The sequence below is a fragment of the Coregonus lavaretus genome (assembly GCF_964263955.1).
Source record: "Coregonus lavaretus genome assembly, chromosome: 30".
Classification (NCBI taxonomy): domain Eukaryota; kingdom Metazoa; phylum Chordata; class Actinopteri; order Salmoniformes; family Salmonidae; genus Coregonus; species Coregonus lavaretus.
The window spans coordinates 37,948,936-37,969,421 of record NC_140017.1 but is presented as its reverse complement, the minus strand read 5'-3'; the positions used below and the strand labels follow the sequence as shown (position 1 = coordinate 37,969,421).

Here is a 20,486-nt window from a genome sequence, read left to right as displayed (position 1 = left end):
GCAACTGCTTGGCCTCCGACCGCAAGGCACTACAGAGGGTAGTGCGTACGGCCCAGTACATCACTATATATACTATTATATTATATTATTATTATTATTATTATTATATCACTGGGGCCAAGCTTCCTGCCATCCAGGACCTCTATACCAGGCGGTGTCAGAGGAAGGCCCTCAAAATTGTCAAAGACTCCAGCCACCCTAGTCATAGACTGTTCTCTCTGCTACCGCACGGCAAGCGGTACCGGAGTGCCAAGTCTAGGTCCAAAAGACTTCTCAACAGCTTCTACCCCCAAGCCATAAGACTCCTGAACAGCTAATCATGGCTACCCGGACTATTTGCACTGCCCCCCCACCCCATCCTTTTACGCTGCTGCTACTCTGTTAATTATTTATGCATAGTCACTTTAACTCTACCCACATGTACATATTACTTCAACTACCTCAACTAGCCGGTGCCCCCGCACATTGACTCAGCACCGGTACCCCCCTGTATATATAGCCTCCCTACTGTTATTTTATTTTACTTCTGCTCTTTTTTTCTCAACACTTTTTTTGTTGTTGTTTTATTTTTACTTTTTTGTTAAAAATAAATGCACTGTTGGTTAAGGGCTGTAAGTAAGCATTTCACTGTAATGTCTGCACCTGTTGTATTCGGCGCATGTGGCCAATAAAAATTGATTTGATTTGATTTGATTTAATGGTACATTACTAATAGCTAGCTAACAGCTAATAGCTAACAGCTAACAGCTAACAGCTTATGGGCTCCATAGGGCCCTGGTCAAAATAAGTGCACAGTATAGGGAATAGGGTGGTAATTGGAAGGCAGCCATGGTGTCTGGGGTTCCTACCATCGTCCAGGATGACCATGAGCGGGGCCAGCAGGTCGCACATCCCCTGGACATAACCCATCTCCAGGTGGTCCCACACATAGCTGGAACAGGATGGGGAAGAGGGGGGATCGAAGGGGGAAACACGAAGAGGAGTCATGAAATAATGAGTGAATGAGTGAGCAAATAAAAGTGTGTGTGTGTGTGTGTGTGTGTGTGTGTGTGTGTCTGTGTGTGTGTGTGTGTCTGTGTGTGTGTGTGTGTGTGTGTCTGTGTGTCTGTGTGTCTGTGTGTGTGTGTGTGTGTGTGTGTGTGTGTGTGTGTGTGTGTGTGTGTGTGTGTGTGTGTGTGTGTGTATGCGCGTGTTTACCTGCACATGACGTTGCGTAGTTTCTCCAGGTTAGCGGTCGTAAAGTAGTAGTAGTTACGATCACAGCGCTGGACATCCTTGTCTATCCTGTGGAGGTTCAGAGCCACTGTGTCCAACAACTCAATCTGCACACACACACACTTCAATTCAATTCAATTCAATTCATTTGATCCGTTTCAATTCACTTCAGTTCACTTGAAGAGTAAATATAAATGCAGTAAAGCCTTTATAGAACAGTATTCAGAACAGTATTCAGAACAGTATTAAAATGTGATCTACGTGTTTGGATATGCAATTCAATGATGTTCCCTGTGAGTGTAGGGACTCTTTATTGAGTATCTCCCTGTGTGTGTGTGTGTGTGTGTGTGTGTGTGTGTGTGTGTGTGTGTGTGTGTGTGTGTGTGTGTGTGTGTGTGTGTGTGCGTGCGTGCGTGCGTGCGTGCGTGCGTGTGTCCCCAGTACCTACCGTATAGGAGGACAGCGAAGGCATCCCCTCTGCTCCTCCATTCCCATTGGTCATCAACTTATCCAGCTGACTGCACAGCCTCTCCTCACTCAACGACTCCTGTCGCTCCTCCATCTCACTGTGGGAGTGTGTCCGGGCCTCCTCCTCCATCTCACTGTGGGAATGTGTCCGGGCCTGCTCCTCCATCTCACTGTGGGAGTGTGTCCGGGCCTCCTCCTCCTCCGTGCCGTCGTCGATAGAGGAGAGAATCCCGGAGGTGACAGAGTAGTTCCGGGAGGACGGGAGGCCGGAGTCAGGGGAGTCAAACTCCACTAGGGGGCGCTCATCAGGAGCTAGTGCTCCACCGGCTGCAAGAGGTACAACTGTAGAGAGGCCGGGGGTGTCTCCTCCGCTCCCCCCTGGGGTGTCCTGCCCCCCCGCGTCGGGCTCATCCACTGACATGAACACCTAGGAGGAGGGAGGAATGGGGGGAGGAGGGAGAAGGGGAGAGGAGGAGGGAGAAGGTGCGAGGAGGAGGAGGGAGAAGGGGGAGGAGGAGGAGGGAGAAGGGGGGAGGTGGAGGGAGAAGGGGGGAGGTGGAGGGAGAAGGTGGGAGGAGGAGGGAGAAGGTGGGGGGAGGAGGATGGAGAAGGGGGGAGGAGGATGGAGAAGGGGGAGGAGGAGGGAGAAGGGGGGAGGAGGAGGGAGAAGGGGGGAGGAGGATGGAGAAGGGGGGAGGAGGATGGAGAAGGTGGGAGGAGGAGGGAGAAGGGGGAGGAGGAGGATGAAAAGGTGGTGGTAGAGGTAGGTTTTATATAAACAGCTACAACAAACACAATTTCTCCTCAGAAAAACGACCCGTTCTAGTTTTATGTTATGGTGTTTTTATAATGACAAAAAGAAAAACATTTATTCAATCAACCAATCAATCAATCAACCAACCAATCAACGAATTAATCAACCAACCAGCCAACAAATTAATCAACCAACCAATCAATCAGTGTCACCCACCTCGTTGCAGAGAGTGGATTGTCTGAGTCGGAGGACGTGGCTGTCTATGCTGCTTCCTGAAGACAGCTTAGCAAAGATGGCCGACTGCATCTCTTTCTCTCTCTGCTTGACTATCACCTCGCAGGCCTTCCACTCCTTCATCACCTGCTGGTACCGTGCACTGATCTTCTCGTCGATCTACAGATGAACATGGTATGACAAGATATTTTAAAATATATTTATTACATTTGACGCTTTATTCAGACAGTTGGAAACTGAGGGGGTTACAGTAAAGTGGGAAGACAGTAGGAAGGGCTGGAAACAAGTATTGAACCCCGTCTCCGGTGGGGATTAGTACATGGGCAAGGTGTTAAAACAGACAGACAGACAGACAGACAGACAGACGTATTGATAGCTACCTGGCTCATGTCCTTCTTGCCCATGCCAAACTTGTAGTGACCCAGTAGGAAGGGCCAGACTTCCTTTCTGATCTCATGCTGTACACCTCCATAATACACCAGCCACAACAACTCCAACTCCTTATAGTTCTATAGAGGGGGGAGAGAGAGAGCGATAGAGAAAGAGAGAGAGTGAGAGAGAGAGAGAGAAAAAGAGAGAGAGAAAGAGAGGGGGAGATAGAGAGAAAGAGAGAAAGAGATAAAGAGAGGGGGAGAAATAAAGAGAGAAAAATATACAGTAGAGAGAGGAGAAGAGAGAGAGAGTAGAGAAGGAAAGGGGGAGAGAAAGAGATAGAGTAGAGAAAGAGGGGGACAGAAAGAGAAGGGGAGAGAGAGAAAGAGAAAGAAAGAGACAGAGAGAAAGAGAGGGGAGAGAGAAATAGAGAGAGAGAAATAGAGAGAGAGAGAGAGAGAGACAGGGAGAGAGAAATAGAGAGAGAGAGAGACAGGGAGATAAAAAGAGAGGGGAGAGAGAGAGGGGAGAGAGAGAACGGGAAAGAGAGAGAGAGAGAGAGAGAGAGAGAGAGAGAGAGAGAGAGAGAGAGAGAGAGAGAGAGAGAGAGAGAAGGAGAAAGAGGGGGAGAGGGAGAAAGAATGACAGAGAAAGTTAAAGAACGTTAAAGAGAGAGAAAGAGGGATAAAGCGAGAAGGTTGAAAAGAGAGACCCCAGTCCAAATAAAAAATATCAGGAGAGAGAGAGAGAGACCAAGTCAAAGAGAAAGATCAGTAGAGAGAGAGACCGATACAAAGAGACAGATCAGTAGAGAGTGAGAGACCAAGTCAAAGAGAAAGATCAGTAGAGAGAGAGACCAAGACAAAGAGACAGATCAGTAGAGAGAGACCGATACAAAGAGACAGATCAGTAGAGAGAGAGAGAGAGACCAAGACAAAGAGACAGATCAGTAGAGACAGAGAGACCAAGACAAAGAGACAGATCAGTAGAGACAGAGAGACCAAGACAAAGAGACAGATCAGTAGAGAGAGAGACCGATACAAAGAGACAGATCATTAGAGAGAGAGAGAGACCAAGACAGAGACAGATCAGTAGAGAGAGACCGATACGAAGAGACAGATCAGTAGAGAGAGAGAGAGACCAAGACAAAGAGACAGATCAGTAGCGACAGAGAGACCAAGACAAAGAGACAGATCAGTAGAGACAGAGAGACCAAGACAAAGAGACAGATCAGTAGAGAGAGAGACCGATACAAAGAGACAGATCAGTAGAGAGAGAGAGAGACCAAGACAAAGAGACAGATCAGTAGAGACAGAGAGACCAAGACAAAGAGACAGATCAGTAGAGAGAGAGACCGATACAAAGAGACAGATCAGTAGAGAGAGAGAGAGACCAAGACAAAGAGACAGATCAGTAGAGAGAGAGAGACCAAGACAAAGAGACAGATCAGTAGAGAGAGAGAGACCAAGACAAAGAGACAGATCAGTAGAGAGAGAGACCGTTACAAAGAGACAGATCAGTAGAGAGAGAGAGACCAAGACAAAGAGACAGATCAGTAGAGAGAGAGAGACCAAGACAAAGAGACAGATCAGTAGAGAGAGAGAGAGACCAAGACAAAGAGACAGATCAGTAGAGAGAGAGACCAAGACAAAGAGACAGATCAGAAGACAGAGAGACCAAGACAAAGAGACAGATCAGTAGAGAGAGAGAGGCCAAGACAAAGAGACAGATCAGTAGAGAGAGAGAGACCAAGACAAAGAGACAGATCAGTAGAGAGAGACCAAGACAAAGAGACAGATAAGTAGAGAGAGACCAAGACAAAGAGACAGATCAGTAGAGAGAGAGACCATGAAAAAGAGAGATCAGTAGAGACAGAGAGACCAAGACAAAGAGACAGATCAGTAGAGCGAGAGAGACCAAGACAAAGAGAAAGATCAGTAGAGAGAGAGAGAAGGGACCAAAACAAAGAGACATACCAGTAGAGACAGAGAGACCAAGACAAAGAGACAGATCAGTAAAGAGAGAGACCAAGACAAAGAGACAGATCAGTAGAGAGAGACAAAGACAGAGAAAGATCAGTAGAGAGAGAGACCATGAAAAAGAGACAGATCAGTAGAGAGAGACCAAGACAAAGAGACAGATCAGTAGAGAGAGAGACCAAGACAAAGAGACAGATCAGTAAAGAGAGAGACCAAGACAAAGAGACAGATCAGTAGAGAGAGACCAAGACAAAGAGACAGATCAGTAGAGAGAGAGAGACCATGAAAAAGAGACAGATCAGTAGAGAGAGAGAGACCAAGACAAAGAGACAGATCAGTAGAGAGAGAGAGACCAAGACAAAGAGACAGATCAGTAGAGAGAGAGAGAGACCGATACAAAGAGACAGATCAGTAGAGAGAGAGAGAAGGGACCAAAACAAATAGACAGATCAGTAGAGACAGAGAGACCAAGACAAAGAGACAGACCAGTAGAGACAGAGAGACCAAGACAAAGAGACAGATCAGTAAAGAGAGAGACCAAGACAAAGAGACAGATCAGTAGAGAGAGACAAAGAAAGAGACAGATCAGTAGAGAAAGACCATGAAAAAGAGACAGATCAGTAGAGAGAGACCAAGACAAAGAGACAGATCAGTAGAGAGAGAGAGACCAATACAAAGAGACAGATCAGTAGAGAGAGAGAGACCGATACAAAGAGACAGATCAGTAGAGAGAGAGAGAGAGACCAAAACAAAGAGACAGACCAGTAGAGACAGAGAGACCAAGACAAAGAGACAGATCAGTAGAGACAGAGAGACCAAGACAAAGAGACAGATCAGTAGAGAGAGAGACCAAGACAAAGAGACAGATCAGTAGAGAGAGAGACCAAGACAAAGAGACAGATCAGTAGAGAGAGAGAGACCAAGACAAAGAGACAGATCAGTAGAGAGAGAGACCGATACAAAGAGACAGATCAGTAGAGAGAGAGAGACCAAGACAAAGAGACAGATCAGTAGAGAGAGACCGATACAAAGAGACAGATCAGTAGAGAGAGAGAGACCAAGACAAAGAGACAGATCAGTAGAGACAGAGAGACCGATACAAAGAGACAGATCAGTAGAGAGAGAGAGACCAAGACAAAGAGACAGATCAGTAGAGAGAGAGAGACCAAGACAAAGAGACAGATCAGTAGAGAGAGACCGATACAAAGAGACAGATCAGTAGAGAGAGAGAGACCAAGACAAAGAGACATATCAGTAGAGACAGAGAGACCGATACAAAGAGACAGATCAGTAGAGAGAGAGAGACCAAGACAAAGAGACAGATCAGTAGAGAGAGACCGATACAAAGAGACAGATCAGTAGAGAGAGAGACCAAGACAAAGCGAGAGATCAGTAGAGAGAGAGAGAGAGAGAGAGAGAGAGAGAGAGAGAGAGAGAGAGAGAGACCGATACAAAGAGACAGATCAGTAGAGAGAGAGAGACCAAGACAAAGAGACAGATCAGTAGAGAGAGAGACCAAGACAAAGAGACAGATCAGTAGAGAGAGACCGATACAAAGAGACAGATCAGTAGAGAGAGAGACCAAGACAAAGAGACAGATCAGTAGAGAGAGACCGATACAAAGAGACAGATCAGTAGAGAGAGAGACCAAGACAAAGAGACAGATCAGTAGAGAGAGAGTCCAAGACAAAGAGACAGATCAGTAGAGAGAGACCGATACAAAGAGACAGACCAGTAGAGAGAGAGACCAAGACAAAGAGACAGATCAGTAGAGAGAGAGAGACCAAGACAAAGAGACAGATCAGTAGAGAGAGAGAGACCAAGACAAAGAGACAGATCAGTAGAGAGAGAGACCGATACAAAGAGACAGATCAGTAGAGAGAGAGAGAGACCAAGACAAAGAGACAGATCAGTAGAGAGAGAGAGACCAAGACAAAGAGACAGATCAGTAGAGAGAGAGAGAGACCAAGACAAAGAGACAGATCAGTAGAGAGAGAGAGACCAAGACAAAGAGACAGATCAGTAGAGAGAGAGACCGATACAAAGAGACAGATCAGTAGAGAGTGTTTGGAGACGCAGGTGGAACACATGAATGGACTATCAGGTACACCAGACACATGCTTGTTGATATCACATCGTCATGGACCGGCTGAAAAAACTATGACACGAGCACACTGCCCCCATAGGGGTTAATGACACATGGAATATACAACGGAAGAACATTGTACACCATCCTTTTAACAATCCCACACTCTCTTACCATCCTTTTAACAAACCCTGAAATGTTATGGATTTTATGGTCCGATTCGTGCAGACCGTGACCTGTCAATGACCTTTTATGGTCCGATTCGTGCAGACCGTGACCTGTCAATGACCTTTTATGGTCCGATTCGTGCAGACCGTGACCTGTCAATGACCTTTTATGGTCCGATTCGTGCAGACCGTGACCTGTCAATTACCGGTAAAGCAACAGGAGGGGTGTGTTTCTACATAAAATAATCCTGGTGTTCTTCCATTAACATCAAGAGCTGGTTATGTATATATCACAGCTGGTTATGTATATATCACAGCTGGTTATGTATATATCACAGCTGGTTATGTATATATCACAGCTGTGGTTATGTATATATCACAGCTGGTTATGTATATATCACAGCTGGTTATGTATATATCACAGCTGGTTATGTATATATCACAGCTGTGGTTATGTATATACAGTGGGGAAAAAAAGTATTTAGTCAGCCACCAATTGTGCAAGTTCTCCCACTTAAAAAGATGAGAGAGGCCTGTAATTTTCATCATATGTACACGTCAACTATGACAGACAAAATGAGGGGAAAAAATCCAGAATATCACATTGTAGGATTTTTAATGAATTTATTTGCAAATTATGGTGGAAAATAAGTATTTGGTCAACTTCAAACAAGCAAGATTTCTGGCTCTCACAGACCTGTAACTTCTTCTTTAAGAGGCTCCTCTGTCCTCCACTCGTTACCTGTATTAATGGCACCTGTTTGAACTTGTTATCAGTATAAAAGACACCTGTACACAACCTCAAACAGTCACACTCCAAACTCCACTATGGCCAAGACCAAAGAGCTGTCAAAGGACACCAGAAACAAAATTGTAGACCTGCACCAGGCTGGGAAGACTGAATCTGCAATAGGTAAGCAGCTTGGTTTGAAAAAATCTACTGTGGGAGCAATTATTAAGAAATGGAAGACATTCAAGACCACTGATAATCTCCCTCGATCTGGGGCTCCACGCAAGATCTCACCCCGTGGGGTCAAAATGATCACAAGAACGGTGAGCAAAAATCCCAGAACCACACGGGGGGACCTAGTGAATGACCTGCAGAGAGCTGGGACCAAAGTAACAAAGCCTACCATCAGTAACACACTACGCCGCCAGTGACTCAAATCCTGCAGTGTCAGACGTGTCCCCCTGCTTAAGCCAGTACATGTCCAGGCCCGTCTGAAGTTTGCTAGAGTGCATTTGGATGATCAAGAAGAGGATTGGGAGAATGTCATATGGTCAGATGAAACCAAAATATAACTTTTTGGTAAAAACTCAACTCGTTGTGTTTGGAGGACAAAAAATGCTGAGTTGCATCCAAAGAACACCATACCTACTGTGAAGCATGGGGGTGGAAACATCATGCTTTGGGGCTGTTTTTCTGCAAAGGGACCAGGACGACTGATCCGTGTAAAGGAAAGAATGAATGGGGCCATGTATCGTGAGATTTTGAGTGAAAACCTCCTTCCATCAGCAAGGGCATTGAAGATGACACGTGGCTGGGTCTTTCAGCATGACAATGATCCCAAACACACCGCCCGGGCAACGAAGGAGTGGCTTCGTAAGAAGCATTTCAAGGTCCTGGAGTGGCCTAGCCAATCTCCAGATCTCAATCCCATAGAAAATCTTTGGAGGGAGTTGAAAGTCCGTGTTGCCCAGCGACAGCCCCAAAACATCACTGCTCTAGAGGAGATCTGCATGGAGGAATGGGCCAAAATACCAGCAACAGTGTGTGAAAACCATGTGAAGACTTACAGAAAACGTTTGACCTGTGTCATTGCCAACAAAGGGTATATAACAAAGTATTGAGAAACTTTTGTTATTGACCAAATACTTATTTTCCACCATCATTTGCAAATAAATTCATAAAAAATCCTACAATTTGATTTTCTGGATTTTTTTTTCTCATTTTGTCTGTCATAGTTGACGTGTACCTATGATTAAAATTACAGGCCTCTCTCATCTTTTTAAGTGGGAGAACTTGCACAATTGGTGGCTGACTAAATACTTTTTTTCCCCACTGTATCACAGCTGGTTATGTATATATCACAGCTGGTTATGTATATATCACAGCTGGTTATGTATATATCACAGCTGTGGTTATGTATATATCACAGCTGGTTATGTATATATCACAGCTGGTTATGTATATATCACAGCTGGTTATGTATATATCACAGCTGGTTATGTATATATCACAGCTGTGGTTATGTATATATCACAGTTGGTTATGTATATATCACAGCTGGTTATGTATATATCACAGCTGGTTATGTATATATCACAGCTGTGGTTATGTATATATCACAGCTGTGGTTATGTATATATCACAGCTGGATATGTATATATCACAGCTGGTTATGTATATATCACAGCTGGTTATGTATATATCACAGCTGTGGTTATGTATATATCACAGCTGGTTATGTATATATCACAGCTGGTTATGTATATATCACAGCTGGTTATGTATATATCACAGCTGTGGTTATGTATATATCACAGCTGTGGTTATGTATATATCACAGCTGTGGTTATGTATATATCACAGCTGGTTATGTATATATCACAGCTGTGGTTATGTATATATCACAGCTGGTTATGTATATATCACAGCCGGTTATGTATATATCACAGCTGTGGTTATGTATATATCACAGCTGGTTATGTATATATCACAGCTGGTTATGTATATATCACAGCTGGTTATGTATATATCACAGCTGGTTATGTATATATCACAGCTGGTTATGTATATATCACAGCTGTGGTTATGTATATATCACAGCTGTGGTTATGTATATATCACAGCTGTGGTTATGTATATATCACAGCTGTGGTTATGTATATATCACAGCTGGTTATGTATATATCACAGCTGTGGTTATGTATATATCACAGCTGGTTATGTATATATCACAGCTGTGGTTATGTATATATCACAGCTGTGGTTATGTATATATCACAGCTGGTTATGTATATATCACAGCTGTGGTTATGTATATATCACAGCTGTGGTTATGTATATATCACAGCTGGTTATGTATATATCACAGCTGGTTATGTATATATCACAGCTGGTTATGTATATATCACAGCTGGTTATGTATATATCACAGCTGGTTATGTATATATCACAGCTGGTTATGTATATATCACAGCTGGTTATGTATATATCACAGCTGGTTATGTATATATCACAGCTGGTTATGTATATATCACAGCTGGTTATGTATATATCACAGCTGTGGTTATGTATATATCACAGCTGTGGTTATGTATATATCACAGCTGGTTATGTATATATCACAGCTGTGGTTATGTATATATCACAGCTGTGGTTATGTATATATCACAGCTGGTTATGTATATATCACAGCTGGTTATGTATATATCACAGCTGGTTATGTATATATCACAGCTGTGGTTATGTATATATCACAGCTGGTTATGTATATATCACAGCTGTGGTTATGTATATATCACAGCTGTGGTTATGTATACATCACAGCTGGTTATGTATATATCACAGCTGGTTATGTATATATCACAGCTGTGGTTATGTATATATCACAGCTGGTTATGTATATATCACAGCTGGTTATGTATATATCACAGCTGGTTATGTATATATCACAGCTGGTTATGTATATATCACAGCTGGTTATGTATATATCACAGCTGGTTATGTATATATCACAGCTGTGGTTATGTATATATCACAGCTGTGGTTATGTATATATCACAGCTGTGGTTATGTATACATCACAGCTGGTTATGTATATATCACAGCTGGTTATGTATATATCACAGCTGTGGTTATGTATATATCACAGCTGGTTATGTATATATCACAGCTGGTTATGTATATATCACAGCTGGTTATGTATATATCACAGCTGGTTATGTATACATCACATCATATACTACAACTGCTGCTCAGACAATCTACTAATGTGTTAACACACTGGAAGACATCCCACTGGGCACACACTGGTTGAAATCAACGTTGGTTTGCACGTAATTTCAATGAAATTGATGAGACTAGGATGGATGAGACTAGGATGGAGGAAGAGAGATGAAAGAGAGGAGAGGGTTGGGGGTATCTCTGAGAGACAGGAGAGGGTTGGGGGTATCTATGAGAGACAGGAGAGGGTTGGGGGTATCTATGAGAGATATGAGAGGGTTGGGGGTATATATGAGAGACAGGAGAGGGTTGGGGGTATCTATGAGAAACAGGAGAGGGTTGGGGGTATCTATGAGAGACAGGAGAGGGTTGGGGGTATCTATGAGAGAGAGGAGAGGGTTGGGGGTATCTATGAGAGGGTTGGGGGTATATATGAGAGAGAAGAGAGGGTTGGGGGTATCTATGAGAGGGTTGGGGGTATATATGAGAGAGAGGAGAGGGTTGGGGGTATCTATGAGAGGGTTGGGGGTATCTATGAGAGGGTTGGGGGTATCTATGAGAGAGGAGAGGGTTGGGGGTTGGGGGTATATATGAGAGGGTTGGGGGTATCTATGAGAGGGTTGGGGGTATCTATGAGAGACAGGAGAGGGTTGGGGGTATATATGAGAGGGTTGTGGGTATCTATGAGAGGGTTGGGGGTATATATGAGAGAGAGAAGAGGGTTGGGGGTATCTATGAGAGGGTTGGGGGGTATCTATGAGGGACAGGAGAGGGTTAGGGGTATATATGAGAGAGAGGAGAGGGATGGGGGTATCTATGATAGGGTTGGGGGTATCTATGAGAGAGAGGAGAGGGTTGGGGGTATATATGAGAGACAGGAGAGGGTTGGGGGTATCTATGAGAGACAGGAGAGGGTTGGGGGTATCTATGAGAGAGAGGAGAGGGTTGGGGGTATCTATGAGAGGGTTAGGGGTATATATGAGAGAGAGGAGAGGGTTGGGGGTATCTATGAGAGGGTTGGGGGTATATATGAGAGAGAGGAGAGGGTTGGGGGTATCTATGAGAGGGTTGGGGGTATCTATGAGAGACATGAGAGGGTTGGGGGTATATATGAGAGAGAGGAGAGGGTTGGGGGTATCTATGAGAGAGGAGAGAGGGTTGGGGGTATCTATGAAAGGGTTGGGGGTATATATATGAGAGAGAGGAGAGGGTTGGGGGTATCTATGAGAGGGTTGGGGGTATCTATGAGAGACAGGAGAGGGTTGGGGGTATATATGAGAGAGAGGAGAGGGTTGGGGGTATCTATGAGAGGGTTCGGGGTATCTATGAGAGAGAGGAGAGGGTTGGGGGTATCTATGAGAGGGTTGGGGGTATCTATGAGAGGGTTGGGGGTGTATATGAGAGGGTTGGGGGTATCTATGAGAGGGTTGGGGGTATCTATGAGAGACAGGAGAGCGTTGGGGGTATATATGAGTGGGTTGGGGGTATCTATGAGAGGGTTGGGGGTATCTATGAGAGGGTTGGGGGTATCTATGAGAGACAGGAGAGGGTTTGGGGTATATATGAGTGGGTTGGGGCTATCTATGAGAGGGTTGGGGGTATCTATGAGAGGGTTGGGGGTATCTATGAGAGACAGGAGAGGGTTTGGGGTAGCTATGAGAGGGTTGGGGATATCTATGAGAGACAGGAGAGGGTTGGGGGTATCTATGAGAGACAGGAGAGGGTTGGGGGTATATATGAGAGACAGGAGAGGGTTGGGGGTATATATGAGAGAGAGGAGAGGGTTGGGGGTATCTATGAGAGGGTTGGGGGTATCTATGAGAGAGAGGAGAGGGTTGGGGGTATCTATGAGAGAGAGGAGAGGGTTGGGGGTATCTATGAGAGGGTTGGGGGTATCTATGAGAGAGAGGAGAGGGTTGGGGGTATCTATGAGAGGGTTGGGGGTATATATGAGAGAGAGGAGAGGGTTGGGGGTATCTATGAGAGGGTTGGGGGTATATATATGAGAGGGTTGGGGGTATATATGAGAGGGTTGGGGGTATCTATGAGAGACAGGAGAGGGTTGGGGGTATCTATGAGAGGGTTGGGGGTATCTATGAGAGGGTTGGGGGTATCTATGAGAGACAGGAGAGGGTTGGGGGTAGCTATGAGAGGGTTGGGGATATCTATGAGAGGGTTGGGGTTATCTATGAGAGGGTTGGGGGTATCTATGAGAGAGAGGACAGGGTTGGGGGTATCTATGAGAGGGTTGGGGGTATATATGAGAGAGAGGAGAGGGTTGGGGGTATCTATGAGAGGGTTTGGGGTATATATGAGAGAGAGGAGAGGGTTGGGGTTATCTATGAGAGGGTTGGAGGTATCTATGAGAGACAGGAGAGGGTTGGGGGTATATATGAGAGAGAGGAGAGGGTTGGGGGTATCTATGAGAGGGTTGGGGGTATCTATGAGAGAGAGGAGAGGGTTGGGGGTATCTATGAGAGGGTTGGGGGTATATATGAGAGAGAGGAGAGGGTTGGGGGTATCTATGAGAGGGTTGGGGGTATATATATGAGAGGGTTGGGGGTATCTATGAGAGGGTTGGGGGTATCTATGAGAGACAGGAGAGGGTTGGGGGTAGCTATGAGAGGGTTGGGGATATCTATGAGAGGGTTGGGGGTATCTATGAGAGACAGGAGAGGGTTGGGGGTAGCTATGAGAGGGTTGGAGATATCTATGAGAGAGTTGGGGGTATCTATGAGAGGGTTGGGGGTATCTATGAGAGAGAGGAGAGGGTTGGGGGTATCTATGAGAGGGTTGGGAGTATCTATGAGAGGGTTGGGGGTATCTATGAGAGACAGGAGAGGGTTGGGGGTAGCTATGAGAGGGTTGGGGATATCTATGAGAGGGTTGGGGATATCTATGAGAGGGTTGGGGGTATCTATGAGAGGGTTGGGGGTATCTATGAGAGACAGGAGAGGGTTGGGTGTATATATGAGAGAAAGGAGAGGGTTGGGGGTATCTATGAGAGGGTTGGGGGTATCTATGAGAGAGAGGAGAGGGTTGGGGGTATCTATGAGAGGGTTGGGGGTATATATGAGAGAGAGGAGAGGGTTGGGGGTATCTATGAGAGGGTTGGGGGTATATATGAGAGAGAGGAGAGGGTTGGGGTTATCTATGAGAGGGTTGGAGGTATCTATGAGAGACAGGAGAGGGTTGGGGGTATATATGAGAGAGAGGAGAGGGTTGGGGGTATCTATGAGAGGGTTGGGGGTATCTATGAGAGAGAGGAGAGGGTTGGGGGTATCTATGAGAGAGAGGAGAGGGTTGGGGGTATATATGAGAGGGTTGGGGGCATCTATGAGAGGGTTGGGGGTATCTATGAGAGACAGGAGAGGGTTGGGGGTATCTCTGAGAGGGTTGGGGGTATATATGAGAGAGAGGAGAGGTTTGGGGTTATCTATGAGAGGGTTGGAGGTATCTATGAGAGACAGGAGAGGGTTGGGGGTATATATGAGAGAGAGGAGAGGGTTGGGGGTATCTATGAGAGGGTTGGGGGTATCTATGAGAGAGAGGAGAGGGTTGGGGTATCTATGAGAGGGTTGGGGGTATATATGAGAGAGAGGAGAGGGTTGGGGGTATCTATGAGAGGGTTGGGGGTATATATATGAGAGGGTTGGGGGTATCTATGAGAGGGTTGGGGGTATCTATGAGAGACAGGAGAGGGTTGGGGGTATCTATGAGAGGGTTGTGGGTATCTATGAGAGGGTTGGGGGTATCTATGAGAGACAGGAGAGGGTTGGGGGTAGCTATGAGAGGGTTGGGGATATCTATGAGAGGGTTGGGGGTATCTATGAGAGGGTTGGGGGTATCTATGAGAGGGTTGGGGGTATCTATGAGAGACAGGAGAGTGTTGGGGGTATCTATGAGAGGGTTGGGAGTATATATATATATGAGAGGGTTGGGGGTATCTATGACAGACAGGAGAGGGTTGGGGGTATCTATTCTACAGCTGGCAGCAACACAAGAGAACAGTCTCTGATCAAAACATACTTCTTTGAAGTCAGTTAACTTCTAACCAACAACACAATGTGGACATTCATTTCTTCTTGAATTGAATCTGATTCCTGAGCAGAGTGTGATGTCTACGTTGCATTGCCCCCTTCTAGAGAACAAGCTGCGACATTACACTGAGCCACCCAGCCAGCCAGCAAGCCACCCAGCCAGCCAGCCAGTCAGCCACCCAGTCACCCACCCACCCAGCCAGCAAGCCACCCAGCCAGCCACCCACCCAGCCACCCACCCACCCACCCAGTCACCCAGCCACCCACCCATCCATCCATCCAGCCACCCACCCAGCCAGTCAGCCACCCACCAATCCAGCCAGCCAGTCAGCCACCAATCCAGCCAGCCAGCCAGCCAGCCAGCCACCCAGCCACCCAGCCAGCCACCCAGTCACCCAGCCAGCCACCCAGTCACCCAGCCAGCCAGCCAGCCAGCCAGCCACCCACCCATCCACCCACCCATCCATCCATCCATCCATCCACCCATCCATCCATCCATCCATCCATCCACCCATCCATCCATCCACCCATCCATCCATCCACCCATCCACCCACCCACCCACCCACCCACCCATCCACCCATCCATCCATCCAGCCACCAATCCAGCCAGCCAGCCACCAATCCAGCCAGCCAGCCACCAATCCAGCCAGTCAGCCACCCAGCCATCCATCCATCCATCCATCCATCCATCCATCCATCCATCCATCCATCCACCCACCCATCCATTCATCCATCCATCCATCCATCCATCCATCCATCCATCCATCCACCCATCCATCCATCCATCCATCCACCCACCCATCCATCCATCCATCCATCCATCCATCCACCAAGCCAGCCATCCAGCCACTAACCCACCTTGCAGTCTTTCTGGTACTTGCTCCACACGTCTCTGCTCAGGCCCCCCGACGCCTCGCAAGGTTTGTCAGGAGGGACAATGTTGTGGCTGACCAGTGCTGACAGATGGGTACGGACCGTGGACAGGTGTCGACAGTAGGCCAGCCCTGGGGGGAGGGAGGGAGGGAGGGAGGGAGGGGGGGAGGGAGGGGGGAGGGAGGCGGGAGGGAGGGAGGGAGGGAGGGAGGGAGGGGGGGAGGGAGGGAGGGAGGGGGGAGGGAGGGAGGGAGAGAGACACAGTTATGGAGAGAAAGAGATAGGACATGAGAGAGACAGACGGAGGGCGTGAGACAGGAAGGAAGGAGTGGAGGGAAAGAAATAGGACATGAGAGAGACAGACGGAGGGCGTGAGACAGGAAGGAAGGAGAGAAAGAGATAGGACATGAGAGAGAGGGAGGGCGTGAGACAGGAAGGAAGGAGTGGAGAGAAAGAGATAGGACATGAGAGAGAGGGAGGACATGAGAGAGAGGGAGGACATGAGAGAGGGGGAGGAAGGAGTGGAGAGAAATAAATAGGATATGAGAGACAGACGGAGGGCGTGAGACAGGAAGGAAGGAGTGGAGGGAAAGAAATAGGATATGAGAGAGACAGACGGAGGGCGTGAGACAGGAAGGAAGGAGAGAAAGAGATAGGACATGAGAGAGAGGGAGGGCGTGAGACAGGAAGGAAGGAGTGGAGAGAAAGAGATAGGACATGAGAGAGAGGGAGGACATGAGAGAGAGGGAGGACATGAGAGAGGGGGAGGAAGGAGTGGAGAGAAATAAATAGGATATGAGAGACAGACGGAGGGCGTGAGACAGGAAGGAAGGAGTGGAGGGAAAGAAATAGGATATGAGACAGACGGAGAGCGTGAGACAGGAAGGAAGGAGAGAAAGAGATAGGACATGAGAGAGAGGGAGGGCGTGAGACAGGAAGGAAGGAGTGGAGAGAAAGAAAGATAAAAGAAGACAGGAGGTCTCTCCCTTTATTAATGAACAGGGAACTGACAAACAAACTACTTTGAGAGAAAGAACACAGACAGACTTACATCCGTAGAAGGCCCTGGAGACGATCTGCCTTTTCATATTCTGGCACAGCATCTTCAGAGGGATCCTGGAAACAGGACAGACACACACACAGGGGTGAGATGATGATAGCATCATTTCAGGTTATCAATGAATGATGTGATAGAATCAGAGTGCATGACTTTGTGTGAGGAACGGACTGTGTGTGAGGAACGGAATGTGTGAGGAACGGACTGTGTGAGGAACGGACTGTGTGAGGAACGGACTGTGTGAGGAACGGACTGTGTGAGGAACGGACTGTGTGTGAGGAACGGACTGTGTGTGAGGAACGGACTGTGTGTGAGGAACGGACTGTGTGAGGAACGGACTGTGTGTGAGGAACGGACTGTGTGAGGAACAGACTTTGTGTGAGGAACGGACTTTGTGTGAGGAACGGACTGTGTGAGGAACGGACTGTGTGAGGAACGGACTGTGTGAGGAACGGACTGTGTGAGGAACGGACTGTGTGTGAGGAACGGACTGTGTGTGAGGAACGGACTGTGTGAGGAACGGACTGTGTGAGGAACGGACTGTGTGTGAGGAACGGACTGTGTGAGGAACGGACTGTGTGTGAGGAACGGACTGTGTGAGGAACGGACTGTGTGAGGAACGGACTTTGTGTGAGGAACGGACTGTGTGAGGAACGGACTGTGTGAGGAACGGACTGTGTGAGGAACGGACTGTGTGAGGAACGGACTGTGTGAGGAACGGACTGTGTGTGAGGAACGGACTGTGTGTGAGGAACGGACTGTGTGAGGAACGGACTGTGTGAGGAACGGACTGTGTGTGAGGAACGGACTGTGTGTGAGGAACGGACTTTGTGTGAGGAACGGACTGTGTGAGGAACGGACTGTGTGAGGAACGGACTGTGTGAGGAACGGACTGTGTGAGGAACGGACTGTGTGTGTCTGCGTGTGCGTGCGTATGCATGCATGTGTGTATGTGTGAGTTCTTGAGTCCATGTGTGTGTGTGTGCACGTGTGTGTGAGTCCATGTGTGTGTGTGTGTGTGTGTATGTATGTGTGTGTATTCTCACCGGTCGTGGATGCAGGTGCAGCCTGCTGGGTATTCCAAGGAGACGTTACTGCCCCCTGTGGAGCAACACAGACATGACGACATGTGACCGGTGCTCTCTGCTGCCTGCTGCCATGAAGATGGGCTGCCTCCTATATACGCACCCTGGATGTCCATCATCTCCCCATGGTCTGGAGGGGGGATGGAGAGACAGGGAGAGAGAGAGAGGGAAAGAGAGGATGGAGAGAGAGGGAGAGAGGGAGAGCGAGAGAGGGTGGATGGAGAGAGAGAGAGGATGGAGAGAGAGGGTGAGAGAGAGAGGGTGGAGAGAGGGATGGAGGGGGAGGGGAAAGAGGGATGGAGAGAGGGATAGAGAGAGAGAGAGAGAGAGAGAGAGAGAGAGAGAGAGAGAGAGAGAGAGAGATGAGAGAGAGAGAGAGAGAGGGATGGAAAGACAGATGGAGAGAGAAGGGAGAGAGTGAGGGATGGAGCAAGGGGGAGTACAACAACAGGAAAAGAGATCAAACAATCAGTAGGGACAGAGAAGCTTAAGGTGCTCTGAGACACATTTTAAATTTTTAAAAACATTTTTAGTCATTTAGCAGACGCTCTTATCCAGAGCGACTTACAGTTAGTGAGTGCATACATTTTTTTTATTTTTTTATACTGGCCCCCCGTGGGAATCGAACCCACAACCCTGGCATTGCAAGCGCCATGCTCTACCAACTGAGCTACACTAAACTAATCTAGTTAACATCCAATTACATTATCTGTTACTATACATGACATCAATTAATTAATCGATTTCAGCTTCATGTGTAAAAAAATTAATAATTGCTCTTTCAAATATGTATTTTTCATTTTGCGTACATCGCTCACATAGATGAGGTATACATTTATGTGGTTATCCATAAGTGAGTCAGACAGGCATCATAAAACACACAACATTGAGAATATTGAGAATAAAGAAAAACTTGGAAATGAATAAGAAGAAGTTATGGGCAGCGAGCAGACAGAGCAGAGCATGCTGGGGCAGAGAGAACCCAACATAGAGAACAGACTGGCTCCACAGAGGACCAACAAAACCATTAGGAGAGGAGAGGAGAGGAGAGGGGGAGAGGAGAGGGGGAGAGGAGAGAGACAGGGCAGCAGGGTTCTCAGGCCATGCAGGAAGCATAAAGCCAGAACATGACGACAGAAAAGGAACACAAACAAAAAACCGAAAAGGACGCCAATGAGGGAATACCAAAAATAGAATAGAAAGAACATTAAAGAAATGCTCTTCACCTTAATTCTTCAGGGTAGAGCTGATGACCTGTTAAGAATATGAGTAGCTGCTCTTTGGTTGTTCAGCAGAAAAACCAAGAAATCAAAACGATAAAACAGAACCAAACATAAAATGCTGGTGGAAAGGAGACCATGCATTCGGACTCCCTAGAAAATGTATTTTTTGGGGGGTAAATTGAATTCAAAGTTGAACAGGAAGTGATTTTAGGGTTTTTGGTAATATACTCCGGGGTCTTGACATAACGATACTGTAACAGGGTAGAAACCAAAGTGTGACAGGGTAGGAACCAAAGTTTTGTCGATGTCTCTACTACTGCGGAACCCCACAGGACCTAGCGGTCACAATGGAAGGGACGAGGGGACGACAGGGGTTAGTGAAGAATTACAGTGAACAGCATTGCAGAAAGAATGACTGCACCAACAGAGGAAGAGGAGAAAACTACATCAGAGCAAAGAAAGGAAAGAGAGATATATATATATATATATACAGTGGGGAAAAATGTATTTAGTCAGCCACCAATTGTGCAAGTTCTCCCACTTAAAAAGATGAGAGAGGCCTGTAATTTTCATCATAGGTACACGTCAACTATGACAGACAAAATTAGAAAAAAACATCCAGAAAATCACATTGTAGGATTTTTAATGAATTTATTTGCAAATTATGGTGGAAAATAAGTATTTGGTCAATAACAAAAGTTTCTCAATACTTTGTTATATACCCTTTGTTGGCAATGACACAGGTCAAACGTTTTCTGTAAGTCTTCACAAGGTTTTCACACACTGTTGCTGGTATTTTGGCCCATTCCTCCATGCAGATCTCCTCTAGAGCAGTGATGTTTTGGGGCTGTCGCTGGGCAACACAGACTTTCAACTCCCTCCAAAGATTTTCTATGGGGTTGAGATCTAGAGACTGGCTAGGCCACTCCAGGACCTTGAAATGCTTCTTACGAAGCCACTCCTTTGTTGCCCGGGCGGTGTGT

General features: G+C 46.7%; 1 protein-coding gene across 1 annotated transcript in view; it reads right to left on the bottom strand.

Moving 5' to 3' along the window:
- The window catches only part of LOC311105505 (small G protein signaling modulator 2-like), a 66,626-nt gene that overhangs the window by 10,349 nt on the left and 35,791 nt on the right, over window positions 1-20,486 (bottom strand). Inside the window, exons 10-18 of the mRNA XM_084147676.1 lie at window positions 18,384-18,410; window positions 18,242-18,296; window positions 17,190-17,254; window positions 16,124-16,269; window positions 3,052-3,180; window positions 2,654-2,830; window positions 1,664-2,110; window positions 1,198-1,322; window positions 849-931 (exon numbers count right to left, since the gene is read on the bottom strand). Of these exons, the coding sequence (XP_084003802.1) occupies window positions 849-931; window positions 1,198-1,322; window positions 1,664-2,110; window positions 2,654-2,830; window positions 3,052-3,180; window positions 16,124-16,269; window positions 17,190-17,254; window positions 18,242-18,296; window positions 18,384-18,410 (1,254 nt within the window). The remainder of the gene's footprint in view (window positions 1-848; window positions 932-1,197; window positions 1,323-1,663; window positions 2,111-2,653; window positions 2,831-3,051; window positions 3,181-16,123; window positions 16,270-17,189; window positions 17,255-18,241; window positions 18,297-18,383; window positions 18,411-20,486) is intronic.